At 43.9% G+C, this 18,024-nt stretch overlaps 1 protein-coding gene across 1 annotated transcript in view; it reads right to left on the minus strand.

The window, feature by feature from the left end:
- The window catches only part of COL5A2 (collagen type V alpha 2 chain), a 208,390-nt gene that overhangs the window by 14,796 nt on the left and 175,570 nt on the right, over positions 1–18,024 (minus strand). The window contains exons 35-51 of the mRNA XM_081023312.1: positions 16,837–16,890; positions 15,920–15,964; positions 14,906–15,004; positions 13,038–13,145; positions 12,879–12,932; positions 12,293–12,346; positions 12,130–12,183; positions 11,675–11,728; positions 10,134–10,241; positions 9,990–10,043; positions 9,740–9,793; positions 8,827–8,988; positions 7,693–7,800; positions 7,333–7,440; positions 4,418–4,471; positions 2,503–2,610; positions 1,009–1,062 (exon numbers count right to left, since the gene is read on the minus strand). Coding sequence (XP_080879438.1) covers positions 1,009–1,062; positions 2,503–2,610; positions 4,418–4,471; positions 7,333–7,440; positions 7,693–7,800; positions 8,827–8,988; positions 9,740–9,793; positions 9,990–10,043; positions 10,134–10,241; positions 11,675–11,728; positions 12,130–12,183; positions 12,293–12,346; positions 12,879–12,932; positions 13,038–13,145; positions 14,906–15,004; positions 15,920–15,964; positions 16,837–16,890 — 1,332 coding nt within the window. The remainder of the gene's footprint in view (positions 1–1,008; positions 1,063–2,502; positions 2,611–4,417; positions 4,472–7,332; positions 7,441–7,692; positions 7,801–8,826; positions 8,989–9,739; positions 9,794–9,989; positions 10,044–10,133; positions 10,242–11,674; positions 11,729–12,129; positions 12,184–12,292; positions 12,347–12,878; positions 12,933–13,037; positions 13,146–14,905; positions 15,005–15,919; positions 15,965–16,836; positions 16,891–18,024) is intronic.

Genomic DNA, 18,024 nt, shown 5'->3' on the forward strand with positions numbered 1-18,024 from the left:
ATGGGAATCTGGTTGTACTCAATGTGCTACTGGCCTGATCAAGCAGGCTTTTCTTACATCCTTACATTTAACAGGAACACTGACCATGTGCTTAAATATCTCCCAGTGACGCAAAAGGTGTACCGTTAGATTGTTCCCAAAATAAGTATGAAAATTCTCCTAGGGCAATGATGCCATAGTTGCAATGTTTTCTTTAACCCTCTCTTGCAAGTCTGCATAATTAAAAAAAACCTTACAGAATGGCCTTTTGTTCTCTTTATTAAGAAACAAAGATAATTTCTAGCTTCTGGTTAATTCTGTTCGCTCAGAACTTTGAAGGGAAGTACATTTAAGAACATTAGTCCGCTGGCTGCACTAGTCAAATGGTGGAACCAACTAAAAAGAAAGATTTTGCTACTGATTCAGCTTCCATAAGCTTGAATCCATCAGCTTCCTTAAGCTTATTCAACTAATAAACACAAGTACAAACCCTGTGTATACTTACTGAACTCACTTTTAAACTACAGTACAGTCGTACCTTTGATCTCAAATGCCTTGGCTCCCGAACAAATCAGCTCCTGAACAATCGAAATCCAGAAGTGAGTGTTCCGGTTTTCGAACGGTTTGCAGATGCCGAACATCTGGCACGGCTTCCTGCAGCCAATCAGAAGCCGCGCTTTGGTTTCTGAAAGTTTTGGAAGTCGAACGGACTTCCCAGAATGGATTCCGTTCGACTTCCAAGGTACGACTGCAAAAGCATGAGCCATATCAAGGCAGATCCCAAATTGCTTGTACAGAGATTCAGTTCATGAGTAATTTAGATTAATTTGAAATATTGCAATGGGTTGCCTGCATTAAGTTGGCTGAACTGAAATGCAATGTTATCCCTTTATTTATTTTTTAACAGCTGATTTGAAACTGACAGTAATTTTGGAAAACAACTAGAAAGAACTGCAATGGTCTGGTATTTTTTTCTGCCCTAAATTTAACTCATTTACAGTCAGTTAAAAGTACTCATGTAGGACATACAGGCAAACCTCGTTTTCCAGCACGACCAGAAGGGCCCATCGGACCTCGAGAGCCCTACAGGGAAATGAAAAGTGGTTTCATTAGTTTATTCATGATCGATGCCATTATTTTATCAACTTCATTACCATGTTTACAGTTCTTTTACATAGTATCTCTATGGTCACCAATGACACTTCATAACGGCAGGCACTATCTGAGAAGAAGAAGAAGAGGAGGAGGAGGAGGAGGAGGAGGAGGAGGAGGAGGAGGAGGAGTTTGGATTTGATATCCCGCTTTATCACTACCCTAAGGAGTCTCAAAGCAGCTAACAATCTCCTTTTCCCTTCCTCCCCCACAACAAAAACTCTGTGAGGTGAGTGAGGCTGAGAGACTTTAGAGAAGTATGACTAGCCCAAGGTGGAGGAGCAGGGAATCAAACCCGGTACACCAGATTACGAGTCCACTGCTCTTAACCACTACACCACACTGCAACAGCAAGCCTACCCACCAAGAAAGAACAAGAGACACCTGTCTCCTCCAAGCATGACCAAGCCATATCCTTAGCCTCACAAGTGACTGCTTTATAAGTGCTCAGTTCTAGGCTGCTGTATTGCCAACCAGGAAACTAGAGTCACATACTGTTGTTGGACTCCATCTGTCTCGAAAAACAATGGAGTGCACCTCCAGGGGTGAAGTCAAACTGCTGTGTTAGGAGCACCCAAGTGGCCTCTCTAGGACACAAGCCTGGGCAGTGTGTAAGGAGGTCCTGGGATGCTAAGATGACAGCCTCACTGATGTGGTCCAAAGGAAAGCAGAGCAATACATTTGGCATCAGTTTGAATGCAGGAGTTGCCGGAAGGAGGCGTACAAGGCTCCATCCAACCATCTTTGGGGGTCTACTCCAGATTTCTGCATGGTTTACTCCTTAGCCTTTTTTCTCCTGAAGATGTCGCACAAGGCAGTGGATATGGATTTTCCCTTGGGGCTTACTCCTAAAGCAGGCATGGCCAAACTTGGCCCTCTAGCTGTTTTGGGACTCCAACTCCCATCATCCCTAGCTAACAGGACCAGTGGTCAGGGGTAATGGGAACTGTAGTCCCCAAACAGCTGGAGGGCCAAGTTTGGCCATGCCTGTCCTAAAGCCTTTCTCCCAAATGAGTACAGTCACAAGGCAGCAGAAGTTTAGGATCAGAGTTTTCCTTCTCCTAAATGGGCTACCTTCCCAGGTTGACGGGCCCCATCTGCCCCTCACTTCCCTCTATAGCACATACAGAAACCACCTTCATGGCCATTGGACCCACTACTGGTCTCAATCCACTGGAGCCTGTCTTCACATGCAGCGGAAGTCCCTAACTCACCATTGACTACCCTCACCTGGTTTAGCAACCAGTGAAACTGTTTCCCGTGGTGTGGCCGCTGTCCCACACTGACAGCCACAGGTGAGAACTGAGCACAGGGTGGAGACCAAGGGTGGAGAAACTACATACAAAGGCAAAAGGAATTGCCCATACTTACTGGTTCACCCCTTAGTCCTGCATCCCCTGGAGACCCAACTGGCCCTGGAGTGCCTGGAGAACCCACAGAACCAGGAACGCCTGCAGGTCCAGGTTCGCCACGGTCACCCTGCAAGAAGAATTACAAATATTCACTCATCTATATGTCACAAATTCATTCTCTGAGTGCCAATCCCTACATAGCTAAAGCAGCACCTTATGCACACAGGGCAGAGGTATTAGCAGGAAGACCAAAATAATTTTAGGGAACAATTCTAAGCAGGGGAGAAGGAATCCTCAAACAGCCCAGTGAGGGATGTGCCCATTCAATAGCCACAACAGCTACTCATTTTGGGTTCTAGCAAAGCAAACAGTCTAATTTGTCAGCGCCTAAATAATATCGAGCATCAGAACAACTTGAGCACAATAAGGAAATTTTGCCCAAGGTATGAATATTGTCCACCTTCCCATCTCAACTCTCTGGCACCCTATCTGTATAACCTAGCAATTCTAAAACATAGACCAGGCATAGGCAAACTCGGCCCTCCAGATGTTTTGGGACTACAACTCCCCTCGTCCCTAGCTAACAGGACCAGTGGTCAGGGATGATGGGAATTGTAGTCTCAAAACATCTGGAGGGCCGAGTTTGCCTACGCCTGACATAGACACACTTTTACCCTCACAAGATTAAATGTACTGCCCTGCTGTACTTGAGGGACGATTCCACACAAAAAACACTTATGTCCCTGTGGAGATGGCAATACCGAATCGGTGGCACATGCCCTTCTGGCTTGCACTCCTTATAAAGACTTGAGGAGTGAGATTATCACCCCTCTTTTATTGTCTATTCCAGGTTGCCCAACCACTGCCACAGTGTCCTTGGCAAATCAAGATGAGCAGGTGACAACAAAGGTTGCAAAGTTTTTAGCTGGGGCAATCAGAATAAGGTCCACTATTTGACTGCTGCCTCAGGACCTTAAACTGTGTTTTATATAATCGACTTTTATTTCTGTTTTTGTATATCGCATTGTTGTTTTGTTGCTATGGCCAATGGCTGACGCAAATAAAGATTCATTCATTCAAATTCAATAGCCATAGAATGCTGAGTGTCTGTCTGGTGGGCGGGGGAATTGAAAACCAGGAGGAAAGAGGAGTGTAATGGAGTATCCTGGAAATGGACACTGCAGATTGGTTGGAAATCTGAACAAGATCATTTCACACTGCAACATCTTGTTGCATGCCCTTGCACGAATTGAATCAGCACTGAAACAACCAGCATGGCGAGAGAGAGAGAGAGGGAAGATGGAGTAGAGTCATTCTCCTCACTCCTAGTAGAAAATCTGCTTCTTAAACTGACAGCCCATATCCACATGGACAATATCAACACATCCATGCAGAAAGGTAGCTCAGCCACAAATATGAGCAATGAGGTTATCTTAATAATGAGATGCACCAACTATATTTGGCATAGTTTGTATGTAAATACGGCATGCATAAGTACCACCACTAACCTTCGGCAGTCCTGATACAACAAATAAAAGCTACTGGCAGCTTTTATATTCAAGTGAGACCAATGGTTTTGTGGTGACTTGTAGCTTCTAAAACATTGGGGATGATATACTGGCCCTCACTGAAACTATGGTTAAGTTTGTTTTCTTGGCTTTCTTATTTGAAACTCTTGAGCTTTGAAACTGGCTTTTCTTGCAGCAATTCAGAGTTCGGATTGTGATTTAACCCAAAGATATAGGTAAAGGTAAAGGTAAAGGGACCCCTGACCATTAGGTCCAGTCGTGGCCGACTCTGGGGTTGCGGCGCTCATCTCGCTTTATTGGCCGAAGGAGCCGGCGTACAGCTTCTGGGTCATGTGGCCAGCATGACTAATAGAAGACGCCAAAATTTACAGCACAGCTCCATATAATATTGTGCACTATTCTTACCCTTTCTCCAACAGCTCCATCTCGTCCTGGGGTACCATCATTGCCAGCAGGCCCCTACATCAAAAAATAAAGTCAGGTGTTAGCAGCGGCACTGATTATGTCTTAAACAGTGCAGTGTGCATGGGACTTCCCTTGAACACAGTTCGGAAACTGCAACTGAAGTCATGGCTGTCTTGAGCATATGCGGTGCCGAGGTGCAAAGATTCCCCCCCCCCGCCCAGGTTGCTCAGTCCCAGGCACGCAGGAGGGCGGAGCCGGCTGGCTGCCTCAGTGTCTCGCTGGCTTGGTAGTTCCTGAACTCACGGCACAGAGCCGCCCACAGCAGAAGAGCCCGCTGCGGCGCTCCGACCAACGGGGGCTCTTCCCCGGACTCAACTCTCAGGCCCTGGACTCTTGGACTGGTGCCCCTGAGAGCCCGGCGCCCGGGTGCCCCGCACCCCTAGCGCCTATGGGTAAGACGGCCCTGACTGAAGTACAAAATTTGCAGGCAGTCACATACAAACTCAGCTGCAAGTATTTGCACTTTCAGAATATATTATCAAGGAGAAAAATTCACTATAATTCACTTCCCTCAAAACACTTTCCAGCTACTGTAACGACCTCAAAAACGACGCAGAAACCAGATCATAATACTGAGACAAGGCATTTCAATCATGTCCAGAAGTTTTAAAACAACTACACAAGCTCTCTGTCCATTTCTGAATCCAAATCAAGCTGCCAAGCATAACTAAGGCAACTAAATGGTCTAGAATCATAGAATCATAGAGTTGGAAGAGACCACAAGGGCCATCGAGTCCAACCCCCTGCCAAGCAGGAAACACCATCAGAGCACTCCTGACATATGGTTGTCAAGCCTCTGCTTAAAGACCTCCAAAGAAGGAGACTCCACCACACTCCTTGGCAGCAAATTCCACTGTCGAACAGCTCTTACTGTCAGGAAGTTCTTCCTAATGTTTAGGTGGAATCTTCTTTCTTGTAGTTTGGATCCATTGCTCCGTGTCCGCTTCTCTGGAGCAGCAGAAAACAACCTTTCTCCCTCCTCTATGTGACATCCTTTTATATATTTGAACATGGCTATCATATCACCCCTTAAACTCCTCTTCTCCAGGCTAAACATGCCCAGCTCCCTTAGCCGTTCCTCATAAGGCATCGTTTCCAGGCCTTTGACCATTTTGGTTGCCCTCCTCTGGACACGTTCCAGTTTGTCAGTGTCCTTCTTGAACTGTGGTGCCCAGAACTGGACACAGTACTCCAGGTGAGGTCTGACTAGAGCAGAATACAGTGACACTATTATTTCCCTTGTTCTAGATGCTAGGTATTCCTCAGTTCCCCTACTCTCAAAATTTAGGTAGTTGAAGATCTCTGAAAGACTGTGTCCCCTCAACCTTGGAGCCGTCTTTCCAGGGAGGCAAGTCTGCCACCGAGCCCAAGGGTTTTCCATCACCAGGCAATTTGTGCAAGCCTTTAAGCTATTGTATTTTTACAACCCTCTTGCCCCAGATGGTTGTTCTGCTGCTCTGCTTTTACCTTGATATTTTTAGGTATTACTGTTGTTTCAAATTATGCACCACTTGGCCTGAGGGGCTTTCAGCTAATTAAGTTGTAAACATAAGCTTCTGTGAATTGGGACGTTTAATCAATGCAATTACTATGTCATACATTTACAGTGGGTTCCCCCCCCCCATAAAAATAGGTACCAGAACTCACCATGAAGTTGTAAATTTGCTGGGCGACTTGGGGCAGCCCTGAACAGATGCCAGCGTAACAATAGAGGTGTTAAAAACTACAACAAGCCGACACCCTAGCTGGTTGGGGGGGTGACCATATTTCTGGTGTAGGTTAAATAAAGGTGCCCCCACCTCCCTTTTTCTCTTAGATTCATGTATATGGCTAGGGCAGCTCGGAAGGGCCCTCGCGCAAATGTGCATGTATGTGCCTGGCTGGGAAGCTTAAAGGCCGCCACTGCTAGACAGGAGACAAATTGAAGAAAAGGAAATGAGAATTGGCCCCGTGCCATAGCTTGACCAATCTCAGCTAGGAGCAAGGTGGAGTCATAGATCTGAAAAAAGGAGTTTGCACATGTTGGCCAGCTTCCATTTAAAATTGAAATGTTTGTTTTGGGCTTCTCAGAAGTACAGTGGTAGCTCGGGTTAAGTACTTAATTCGTTTCGGAGGCCTGTACTTAACCTGAAACTGTTCTTAACCTGAAGCACCACTTTAGGTAATGGGGCCTCCTGCTGCTGCCGCGCTGCCAGAGCACGATTTCTGTTCTTATCCTGAAGCAAAGTTCTTAACCTGAAGCACTATTTCTGGGTTAGCGGAGTCTGTAACCTGAAGCGTACGTAACCTGAAGCGTATGTAACCCGAGGTACCACTGTACATAAAGGCAAGAAGCGGGTGAGGGGAGCGGTGGCCCATAATGGTACCCGCCTGAGAGGCACTAGAACTGTGCTCCAGGGCAGCGGCGGAGCATATACCCCTGCTGCCCAGGGTGGGCGTGCTCCCGAGAGAGGCGTGGCACAGAGGGTGCCCTCCCAGGCGTGGGATAGCCGCTGAGGTGCCTGGAGTGGTGTGTGAGCCCTGCAGCTGGGGGCGGAGCGAGCTGCCCATGGCGGACAATCGGCATGCCGCCAACAACTCCCAAGCCTCCCCCGAGCTGTCAAAATGAAGGGGAAAGGAGGTGTGCCGCTGGCAAAGTGGCGCAGCTCCCCTCCCTTACCCCGACGGCTCGGGGTAGGCTTGGGAGTCGCAGGCGGCCGGCGCACCAAATGTCACCCCCCTCCGTGAGGGCACCCAGGGAGATCCGCTCCCACCCACCCCCTTCCTACACCCCTGCTCCAGGGCGGTCTGGCTGAAAAATAAGCACTATGCATATATTTCTAATATATTACTGTAGCCTAGAAAAAGCCACTTACTTCTGGACCTGCTTCACCCACCGGGCCATGAGCACCTGGAGGACCTAGTGGCCCAGAAGGTCCTTTGTCTCCTGGTGGTCCTGTTGGGCCTTGTTTTCCTGGTGTGCCCTAGAATGAAAAGAAATATTATGCCTATGGTTAAGGTCACTGAAGACGCATTTTGTGAAACATACCACTCTTTTCACATTGGGAGTAAATTTGAATGAGCATTGGTGCAGCATTAAGAATAACTATCACGTGTGGCCTTCAAATTTTTGTGTTGTTCCACTAAGCGACAAAACAGTGTGGGGGGAAACTAGCACAACCCAAATCTTACAGCCTAGGGAGAAGAGACTAGGATCACATTTTGCTGATACTCACAGCAGGACCAGGTAGCCCAGGCATACCCCTTTCTCCACGTTGACCTGGCATACCCACAATGCCTCTCTGGCCAGTAGTTCCAGCAGGGCCTGGAGGACCGTCAGGACCCTAGGAGGTAGAAGTGACAAGACAGGAGGATTGCATTGCAGACTCTAAGATGCATATTAAGCCCAAGTGTACAGCTTTAGTTTGTTTTAGGGATAAAGGGGAAAAGTACTACCTGTACTATACAGAGTAGCAACTGGGAAAGATGTCAGAACAAGATGCAAAAATGAAACACCGTAATGCCACTAGAAGGTGTTTTAAATAAGAAAAGAACAGACATGGAAGTTTTCAATTCCGTTGTCACATGTGATTTGTGAGAAATGGTTTGAAGGTACAGTCATACCTCGGGTTACAGACACTTCAGGTTGCGCATTTTCGGGTTTAAGACACACCAAAACCTGGAAGTACCGGAATGGGTTACTTCCGGAGCTTGCGCATGCGCAGAAACACTAAATCGCGCTTTGCGCATGCGCAGAAGCACTGAATCACAACCCGCGTGTGCGCAGACGTGGCACTGCAGATTGCGAACGTGCCTCCTGCACGGATCACGTTCACAACCCGAGCGTCTACTGTAATGTATACTGTAAAAATGGAATGGAATAAACAGCATTTCAATGATGGATATCTTTTGTGCTTCCCTATAGCTCATTCCCAAACAGACCTTGGCCATTTGGGTAAAGGCCGTGGGAGAACGGACTATACCACTGGGGCTCAAAGTAGGAGTGCCCATGTGTTGCGTGCAAGGCTTGGGAGGAATTATATGTTGGCCAAGATGGGGAAGAAAAATGGGGGAAGCTGCAAGATGGGGGGAAAGGGAATTAGGACTGCTGAGGGAAAAGGACCATAAGTGAGGTCATGAGAGAAGAATGGCAGCCATGGCACAGAAAGGCAGAAACTGACGTATCTTTGTGCCTCCTGGGGATGAGATTTTTGTTTGGTTATAAAATGTTTCTTGCTGTTAATCCTGTCCATGGAAGCCAAATGACTGGATCTTTCAAACAAAAACAAAACACAACACATTTTGGAAAGGAAAGCTTTGCTATATCTATTGCAAATAGAAAACCCTCCCCAAGCTCCGCTCCAAATTACAGGTTGTCCATCTTCTCCTGAGTCTCCTTTGTCTCCAGGACTGCCAGGTGGACCTGCAGGACCTCGATCTCCTACTCGACCATGAGAGCCAGGATCTCCACGGAGACCGGGAGGACCTTCTTTGCCTGGTTCACCAAGAGGCCCAGCTGGGCCAGGCGCTCCCTAGAAAGGAAAGTTTGGGTTAGAACTGAATGCAAAGGCAGGGAGCTAGATGTTTTCCACGCGGTCTCCTTTCCAGGCACTAACTAGCTTTTCCCCCCCGTTTTTTAAAAATGTGTGATTATTTTCAAATTCTACCTAACAGCCTCGATACTGAGCTGTCCCTTTTATTTATTTCATGAACTGGGTGAGGAAATACAGCATATGCTCCCAACACATATTGCTTCTGACTTAGAATTCACTTAAGGGTGGGATAGCATGTTACTTTCAATTTCTCCTCCACACCCATGAGAGGCAGATGACCCCAAATCTAGACATCGGCAAAGCGGTCCAAATTAATTTGAGATGGTTTCTTGCATGAATTATACCTTACTCCAGTGGAGTGTTAAAAATAGATCATGTGCCCTAGTTACAACCAGTTTATAACATTATGATCTTGCCTTCAATAGACTCAAAGGAGCATACACGGCATATCACACCCCTTTATCCTCACAACAACCCCTTGTGTGAGAAAGTCTTAAGCTGTAAAAGGAAGGAAGAGCATAGGTTACCCAGTCTAAATTTAGCACTTGGACCACTTGGCTAAACAAAAATGGTAGGGTGTTGTTCAATGCTAGTCAAACTCGGAATCAACCTATTGAAAGCAAACGATGCTAGATTTGTATTAATAAATTTGCATTAATTTAGAATGTATATTTATACTTGGGGTTTTTTTTAAAAAATGAACAACCTCCCAAAAAATGTTTCAACTTACGGTAGGTCCCGGGGGCCCTACTCTTCCAGCAGATCCAGGGAATCCAGTAGCACCCTAGAAAAGAAACAGACACGGACAAGACATGAGGCAAGAAAAATTGCACTGTATCTATAAAACAAACATCCATATATCATGCATTTCATTTAATTATCATAAGCAAAACACAAATCAATATCAAGTAAGGCCTAGAGATTCCCAATATTTTTTATTAAATTAAATTATTAAATTAATAGAAAGCAATTCTACTTACTGGGGGTCCTTTAGTACCACGGCCACCTTTTAGTCCAGGAACCCCAGAAGGACCCTGAATGGAAATGAGAAAACAAAGGAGATATTCAGTTGCTGCAATAGACAGAAACCCGGCATCACCTTTTCCAGTGCTGCTTTTACTTACTGGTGGTCCATGAGACCCTGCAAGACCTTGGGGTCCTGGAGATCCAGCATCTCCTTTCTGCCCAGGCTCCCCAGGTTCACCTTTCACACCTGGCTGACCATCAGGCCCCTGTAAAAACGGACACACAGAAGGAAACACCACATTAGAGACCTTTGAAAGGTTCCCAGCTTTACATTCTAAACACCAATGGATAGCAAAGTTTATTCATTTATTTAATGCATTTGCGTGACATTGGACGTACAAAGTTGCTTATTTTTAAACTGCTTTATTTTTCACGTTCTAAAAATATACACAACGAACAGCCCCCAGATACCCACACCCCTTTAAAATCAAAAACAAAACTCCTTGCATATACAATGTAAATAATAGTCAAGGCTGCATGTAGTCTGGAATCGATTACATAATTTAGATGTATTCTATTCTCCACCAAAGAAGTTGCCTTATACAGTGGAACCTCGGAAGCAAAACACCTTTGAATTCGTACGTTTCAGCTCCCGAACGATCGAAAACCGTAAATGATTGTTCCGGTTTTTAAACGGTTTTCGGAAGCCGAATGTCCAGCATGGCTTCTGTGGCTTGGTTTTTGAACTGTTCCGGAAGCCAGAAAATTGGTCCAATGAGGTCTACACTGAATGGCAGTGGCTCTCTGTCAAGGCTTCAGGGAATCCTATCCCTCAAACAGTGGGATGCCAAGAAGCAGAAAAACCAGAGGAGTTCTTACCAAGTAGTTTATTCAATATTCATAGTGAGAGACGAAGGAATGCAGTCTCTCTTAGATAATGGCATTGCTCCAAGTAAAGTTCCACTCCTTCAGTCCCTCCTATTCTATGTCACCCCTGCGCTGGCTCATCTGAGCTTTCTGCCTCTGAGCTTTCTGATCTACTACCCTCAAGGCACGCCTGGTTCTGGGAGAGGGGGGTTCAGGAATGCTTTCAAGGGACACTGAGTCTGCTAGCTGTCTCTCCCCGGGTGCTTCTTCTTCCTGCTGCTCCAATATTTCCCAGCTTCTCCCCTCTGCAGCCTCTGAACTATGACCTTCTGCAAACCACTGTTCTAAATCTATACAGTCCTCCTCTTCTCAGGAAGGTGCAGGAAGAGGGGGGCAGTGGTTCCCACCATTCCTTCTCAGACCAGCCTCTGACAACCTCCAGGATTTCAGGCACAAACTTTTCCCAGTCCAACCTGGAAATGCTGGAGATTGACCCTAGGATGTCCTGCATGAAAATGCACATGCTCTATCTCTCAGCTATGACACGTCCCTATACTGATAATTAGGTAGAGCACAAATAAAGGAAATTCAGTTGGGTTCATCTGCGTGGTAAATGCGTAAGGTCATAGCATCAAAGTGTTTCAACCTGTTATCAGCAAAATGTTTTAATGACTAGCATTTACTACTGTTCTAAGGGCTATTTTAGAAATGCTAGCAAATGATCCATCTTTTAAGAATCTTTCAGAATAGTCTAGCATCTTACTGTGCAGAAGATAATGCGGACGCCATAACAGGTGGTGATAAAAAGAAACTTATTAGAAGATTCACATACCTGGGGACCAGCAAAACCAACCGGACCAGTTGGGCCATTTTCACCACGGGAACCCTGAGAATGAAATTCAGAGAGAGAGAGATGGTTTTAAAGGGATATTCAAAACTTGCTTCTAAAGACATAAAATGCAGGCCTCTATAGCAAAATAACATGAGAGGGACAGGAATGATTCTAAGGAATTTTCTGTTGAAAAATATGTATAGTTAGCAGTATAACTATATGCATAGTTAGCGGTATAAGGGGAAGTGAAACTTAACAAGTTGAGAAAGCTTGGTCAAGTTAAATAGAAGAAACTAATTAAGTGTGGAGGCAGGGAATCCTGGGGTGAAAGAAGCAGCTAGAGAGTAACTAAATAAGCAGGCGGAAGCAGCAGGAGGAGAAGGAACTAGACCTTTGCAAGCAAAAACAAAAGCATAAGGGGAAAAAAAAGAATTTAAATTCAGTTGTTCACTTACAGGATTTCCACGAGAGCCTGCAGGACCGACTAAACCTCGAGGACCAGGTTCACCCTTTAAGAAGAAAAAAAGTACACAATACATTATTGTGCGTAGTCTGGAACAGATAAAAAGTAATAGAATACCACAAAAGACACTGACGTGTTTACCAAAATCCTTTTACCTTTTCACCAGCGGGACCTGCGGGGCCAACTGGGCCTAATGGACCTGGGAGACCCTATGGAATAATAAATAATAATAGTAAATATCCAGTCAAAGGAGTGAATTTTCAGAGTCCTGCATTTAAAGCAGGGTTTCCCAAACTTGGGGAAAGGACCTCAGGGGTCATCCGAGTTCAAGCCCCCACAATAAAGGAATCTCAACTAGGTTATACATGCCAGGTGGCCATCTAGCCTCTGTTTAAAAACCTCCAAGGTTTGAACCCTATAGTAGAATCGATTCTGGAGCTACTATGTTGGGCACTTTCAAATGGTGTGTGTGACACTTCTGGAATAAAATGACTGCAGTATGAAGAGCACAGAGATAAAAGGAGCTATGTGTCTCAGCCCAGCCCACCCTCAAAATCAACTCCAGTTTCTTAACTCCTGATATCAAAACTGCATTGCTACAGTTTAGCGTGCATAGTTGTTGATTTCTCGTCACCAGGAATTCCCAATTGTATGAGCATCCAAAGAGGATTTTAGAGCACATTATTATGTCACCAGGGTGTGGGTGGGGGAGATAAGAAGAGAAACCAATAACTGACTCACCCTTGCGCCATCGTTGCCAGCTGTACCTTCGCTGCCTTTTTCTCCTATACTGCCCTGAAAAAAGCATAACGAAAGTTCAAGTTATTTGCAATGCATGATACAGAATCGTGGATAGAAAACCAGTACTTGAAGGAGAAATAATGGGGGAGGGAGGCTTACCCTATCGCCTTTGGGACCAGGAGTTCCAGCAATACCTCTTTCTCCTGGCATACCCTGAAGACCTGGTGGCCCTTGATCCCCAGGAGTTCCAGTGGGGCCGGGATTCCCCTACAGTGAATAAAGGAAATTGGGTCTTTTTTCCGTCGCAAAATGGAAATTAAGAGGTCTTCTCATATCTGTGGAAACTTACGGGAGTGGCTTTCATTTCTCTTTCTTTTCCCCCCAATTTTTTTAATTGATTTTCCACATTTATCACAAAAAAGACATAACAAACCACATAACAAAGAAAAACACATTACACCACAATAAACACAACTAAACACAAAGGAAATTTGTATCTTTAAATATCTAATTCTCATTACATTGATAACTGACTTCCTCGAACCCCCTCTATCTGAATTTCATTATATCATCTATATAACAGTTCTCCAACTTCATATTTCTAATAATATTGACTCCTTTCATTAACTAACCTCTTCTCCTTTATTAATATTCTAATCCTTAATATTTACTACACACATTCTTATTCTACCCCTAAGCCTATTTGTTACTTCCAAGAATTTTCTATTTATCTTATATCACAACATTTGGCTAAATATTCTTTAAATATCTTCCAATCCTCTTGTATCTCCTCTTCATTTTTCTGTTATATTTTTCTGCTTAACGTTTTTGCAGGAAAACGGATGTCAACACTGCTCACTTTAGCTTAAGCAATGGCAGAAAGATGATAATAATTATATCAGGTTTTGTAATAGAGGAGATCTCTTTGTATAATGCGGTAGGAAAGGGCGGGCGATTAAAAAAAAATTACTATGGAGGTATGAGTGGGAAGTCAACCTCTAAAGATATATTAAACTGGAAATTAATTTGAGATTTGATAAATTTGCTGATCTCTTTTTTGAAAACCTAATAATAATTAATTAGCCAAAAAAACCAAAAAAACACCAATGCTCATGTTAGGATTCTGGAGTACACTTGTACGTTTCTCCTAAACCTAGATCTAGTCCAGATCTTCCCAATCCATGGCCCACCAGTAAGAATGAATCCCACCAGCCACAAATGGCAACATGCCAGGGTTGGAAAATGTTCCGGGTTTACTGCCTGACTGATACCATATAAACAGCAGATCACAATATATGGCTGGAAGCTTGTGTTTGGCTGGGCGAAGCCACAAACTTACAAACCAATCTAGTCACATATCCCTGGAAAATGTGGGTTATAAACAAGGAGTGAATGGATTACATAAATGCATGGCTCCTGACCAACAGGGAGCCAAGTAGATTTCTCCTAAGGTTAATGATATAATACTACTAAAGATGGGCCTATTCTGCCAATTTGAGGGTGGGGGTTAAAATCACAGCTGTGCTCTTTAGTCCAGACTTGTAGACAGACGTAAAATTGCCAGAGGTGAGCACGAATTGCCTATGAGTGACCAAGCAAGGAAGTTTGTTTAAGTTAGAAGAGAACTACTTCTTTTTTTCTTTTAAAGCACAGGCGACACAGGTGCACACAAAGAGCAAGTCGCCATTTTGTGGGGCCAATAAATTATAAACTTTTTTGCAAAGCAATGTCAGCTACCTTGGTTAGTTGTGCAACACGAAAGAACATGATATGGACCACATCTGTACCAAGGTTAAGACAGGAAAGACTTCCACCGTACCATTATATGAAAAGGATGCTTTAATTTGTCCCTTAATATTTAACTTTCCTGTGTATTCCCCGCTTCCTTAGTCACCTACTAAAATTTGATAGGATCATCATCTGACCAGCATCTTGCTGGATTTTTCCAGAACGTAAGAAAATTGTTTTGTCCATGCTGGTTTGCCCTTAAGTAAGTTTTGAATAGGACACACATACACAAAAATTACCTTTGGACCATCAGGACCTTGACCTCCAGCCATTCCCTTTTCCCCCTGAAGACCAGACGCTCCTGGATTTCCTCTCTCACCTGGATTGCCACGTTCACCCTGGAAATAGACATATTAAGCAATTATCTAGCCACTGTGGGTTTGCTGGCTGTAATGCTCATAATTATTACAGGACAAGGAGATAGTGAATTCTGTAGACACTGGATATGAGTTGCACAAAAATAGAGTTTAAAGAATAACCCATCATTGACACTGGTGACATTTTGTACAGAATATTATGCTAGGCCTGCATTTTCCTCCTCCACTCGCTCCCTTGCGCAAGAAACAGGTGCAAGTTCCCTCACCTGTGAAAAGGCAATCGATAAGGGAAACGGGGTTTAGTACTACATCTTTATTACAGAGCAGAAATGCTTCAGCCGACACTGCACATTTTATGCAAAGGCCTCATATGCCACACAGATGGTAAGTCAAAGAGTTCCTCACAACTGCCATGAGTTACTGAAGTGTCATTACTAGTTGAAACTGTGACACCAACACTGGGTCACAGAGAGTGGTTTGCTGCCACCTGATGTACTTTCATCTCTAAAGCTAAGAAGATCTAGGCCTAGCCAGTACCTGAATGAGAGATTAGCTTGGGAGTGCAGCCACATGTGTGCTGCTTTAAGCTCCATGGAGGAAAAACGGTATAGAAATGTAACTAGCAGTGTAAACATATAGACATATGAACAAACTGAAAATACAAGAGTCATATTCAGACAATCATATTTTGCTTTGACCTTCATGTGAGTGACCAAACAAACTAGGAAGTATTCCATTAACTATAGTTTCCCGCAGGGCTTTTTTTTTCCCAACACCCCTCAGGTGGACGCCATTGCCATTATAAGAGAACAAGTGGGGAGTTCATGGTGAGTTCCGGCACCTCTTTTTCTAGAAAAATAGCACTGGTTTACCTTTTCGGCTGAACCAAGAAACTATGGTTAACAGTTTCAGAACAAAAGCAAAAGCACAGCTTACCCTTGGACCCAAAGGGCCTGTAACTCCAGGATCACCAGGAACACCCTATAAGAGGAGAGCAAATAAATCATTACTGACTACTAAACGGAGAAAATCCAGGGAAACTTTTTCTTTCTATTCATCATTGTTAGGCTGGCTATAAAAGCATTGTTCTGAAGTGAAGTTGTTCATGCTGAAAATATACCAGCCCAAAAAAGGACAAGGAATTGATTCATATTGTAAACACAGGAGATATTGCACTACAACACGTGAAATGGCAAAAGAATGCTATAAAGCAACCTAACTTATGAACGGCAAGTTAAAACATTTTGTTTGTTTTTGTTTTTATTTATTTATACTTTTCAAATTTATACTTTTCATTAATTTTACAATCCATCTAACATTTAAAAATTTGTCTTGTAGTAAGGTTAAAGCTTACTGGGAAATGATATATAATGAATTGAATTGAAAAGGATGTTCAAAATAACTTTTATTTTAAAAACCCAGAATATTTTCTTTGGGGAATTATAGGGACAGAACTACCAAAATTGTGTAGAAATTTATTTATGTATGCTACTACAGCAGCAAGAATGTTACTTGCCTCAAAATGGAAAGAAGCAGACGTCCAAGTAAAGGAAGAATGGATACAAAAACTTATGGAATATGCAGAAATGGCGAAACTTACCAAAGGAATAAGAAATCAAGATAACAAACTTTTTACAAAAGAATGGAAGTGGTTTATTGAATATTTGCAGATAAATTGTAATCAGATAAAAATGTTAGCAGGATTATCGTAATAACCTGCAGCTTTATAAGAGTCTATATTTACAGTAGATAATTAAATGAGTAAGTTAAATGAATTTGTATATGCAGAAGATATGAAAAAATAAATTTAAGGAACCACAGGAAGAGGGGGAAGGAAGTTAAAACATAGTTACCTGATCACCTGGCTTTCCGCCCTCGCCTGGAGGACCTGGAGGACCAGGTAAGCCCTGTGGGGGAAATGAGGAGAAAGGTCAATGGACATCTAGGAAAACACAATGGAAGGATTGTCTCTGGTATTTTATATGGACTACAATAGGACAGTGGTTTCCAATTAGCTAAGTACTGCGGACCCCATTTTTCAAAAACCAAGCCATGGACCCTCTCCTTTTGAAAATGTTGACATCTTTTGTTATGCGAATAGTGCCACCATACCCTCCATCATGTCCCAGTGCAGAACCAGGATGTGTGTCTTCTGGGTCACACACCTGCCTGAGTTACATGACCCACACGATCTCACACGAGACGCACATCCTCACTATTTTGTGCATTTTGGGGCATCATGCTCTCACACAAGAGCACGGCCTCCCAAAATGGGGTGACTTGGACAGTTGACGGGTATGTTCCTGGGTGGGTTACATAGACCCCTTGGGGTCTGTGGACCACCAGTTGGAAACCTCCGCAACAGAGCAATTGTGGGTAACTTGAGAAAAGAAATGGACTTGCATCCAGTAATAGTGGTATAGGATATCAGCCCCACTGCATATTTAAACTGAAAAATGTAATGGGTTGTTCCATTTTTGCTAAAGTACCTCTTCTTCACAGGATATGAAAGTTGACATTTTTTATGATAGGGCTGCAAAACATTATCCCAGTTTAATAATTTTTTAACTCAGGGGTGGGGAACCACTTTCATCCGGAGCACTGGACAGGTGGGTGGGGCTCTCTACATGTCAATCACCTGATGTTATATGATGTCAGGTAGATACAATCACGTCCAAAAAGACAGCAATAGTTGCATTCGGTGCCAGATTTAAACAGCACGAAAGGCAAGTCAGTGCTACAAAGGAACAATAAATAAGGAGCATACTCTAAGGCTTCCAATTGTTCCTTTGCAATGCTGTCTTTTCCTGCCCCATGCCATACGATGTCAGGTGAGTGGCAGGTGGCACAGCCAGCCCAAAGCAGCCTTAGAGGCCAAATTGGGAGGCCTGTTGAGCCCAATTTGGCTCACGAACCAGAGATTCCCATCAGTGCGTGTCAATTTTAATCAACGAGGACAAACTGTAATCCGTAAGAGCATACTGTTTTGAGGCTAGGTTGCATCTTGTGTATAACTTTGAGAAAGAATGAAAATACAATGA

This window comes from Podarcis pityusensis (genome assembly GCF_964106645.2).
Source record: "Podarcis pityusensis genome assembly, chromosome: 1".
Classification (NCBI taxonomy): Eukaryota; Metazoa; Chordata; class Lepidosauria; order Squamata; family Lacertidae; genus Podarcis; species Podarcis pityusensis.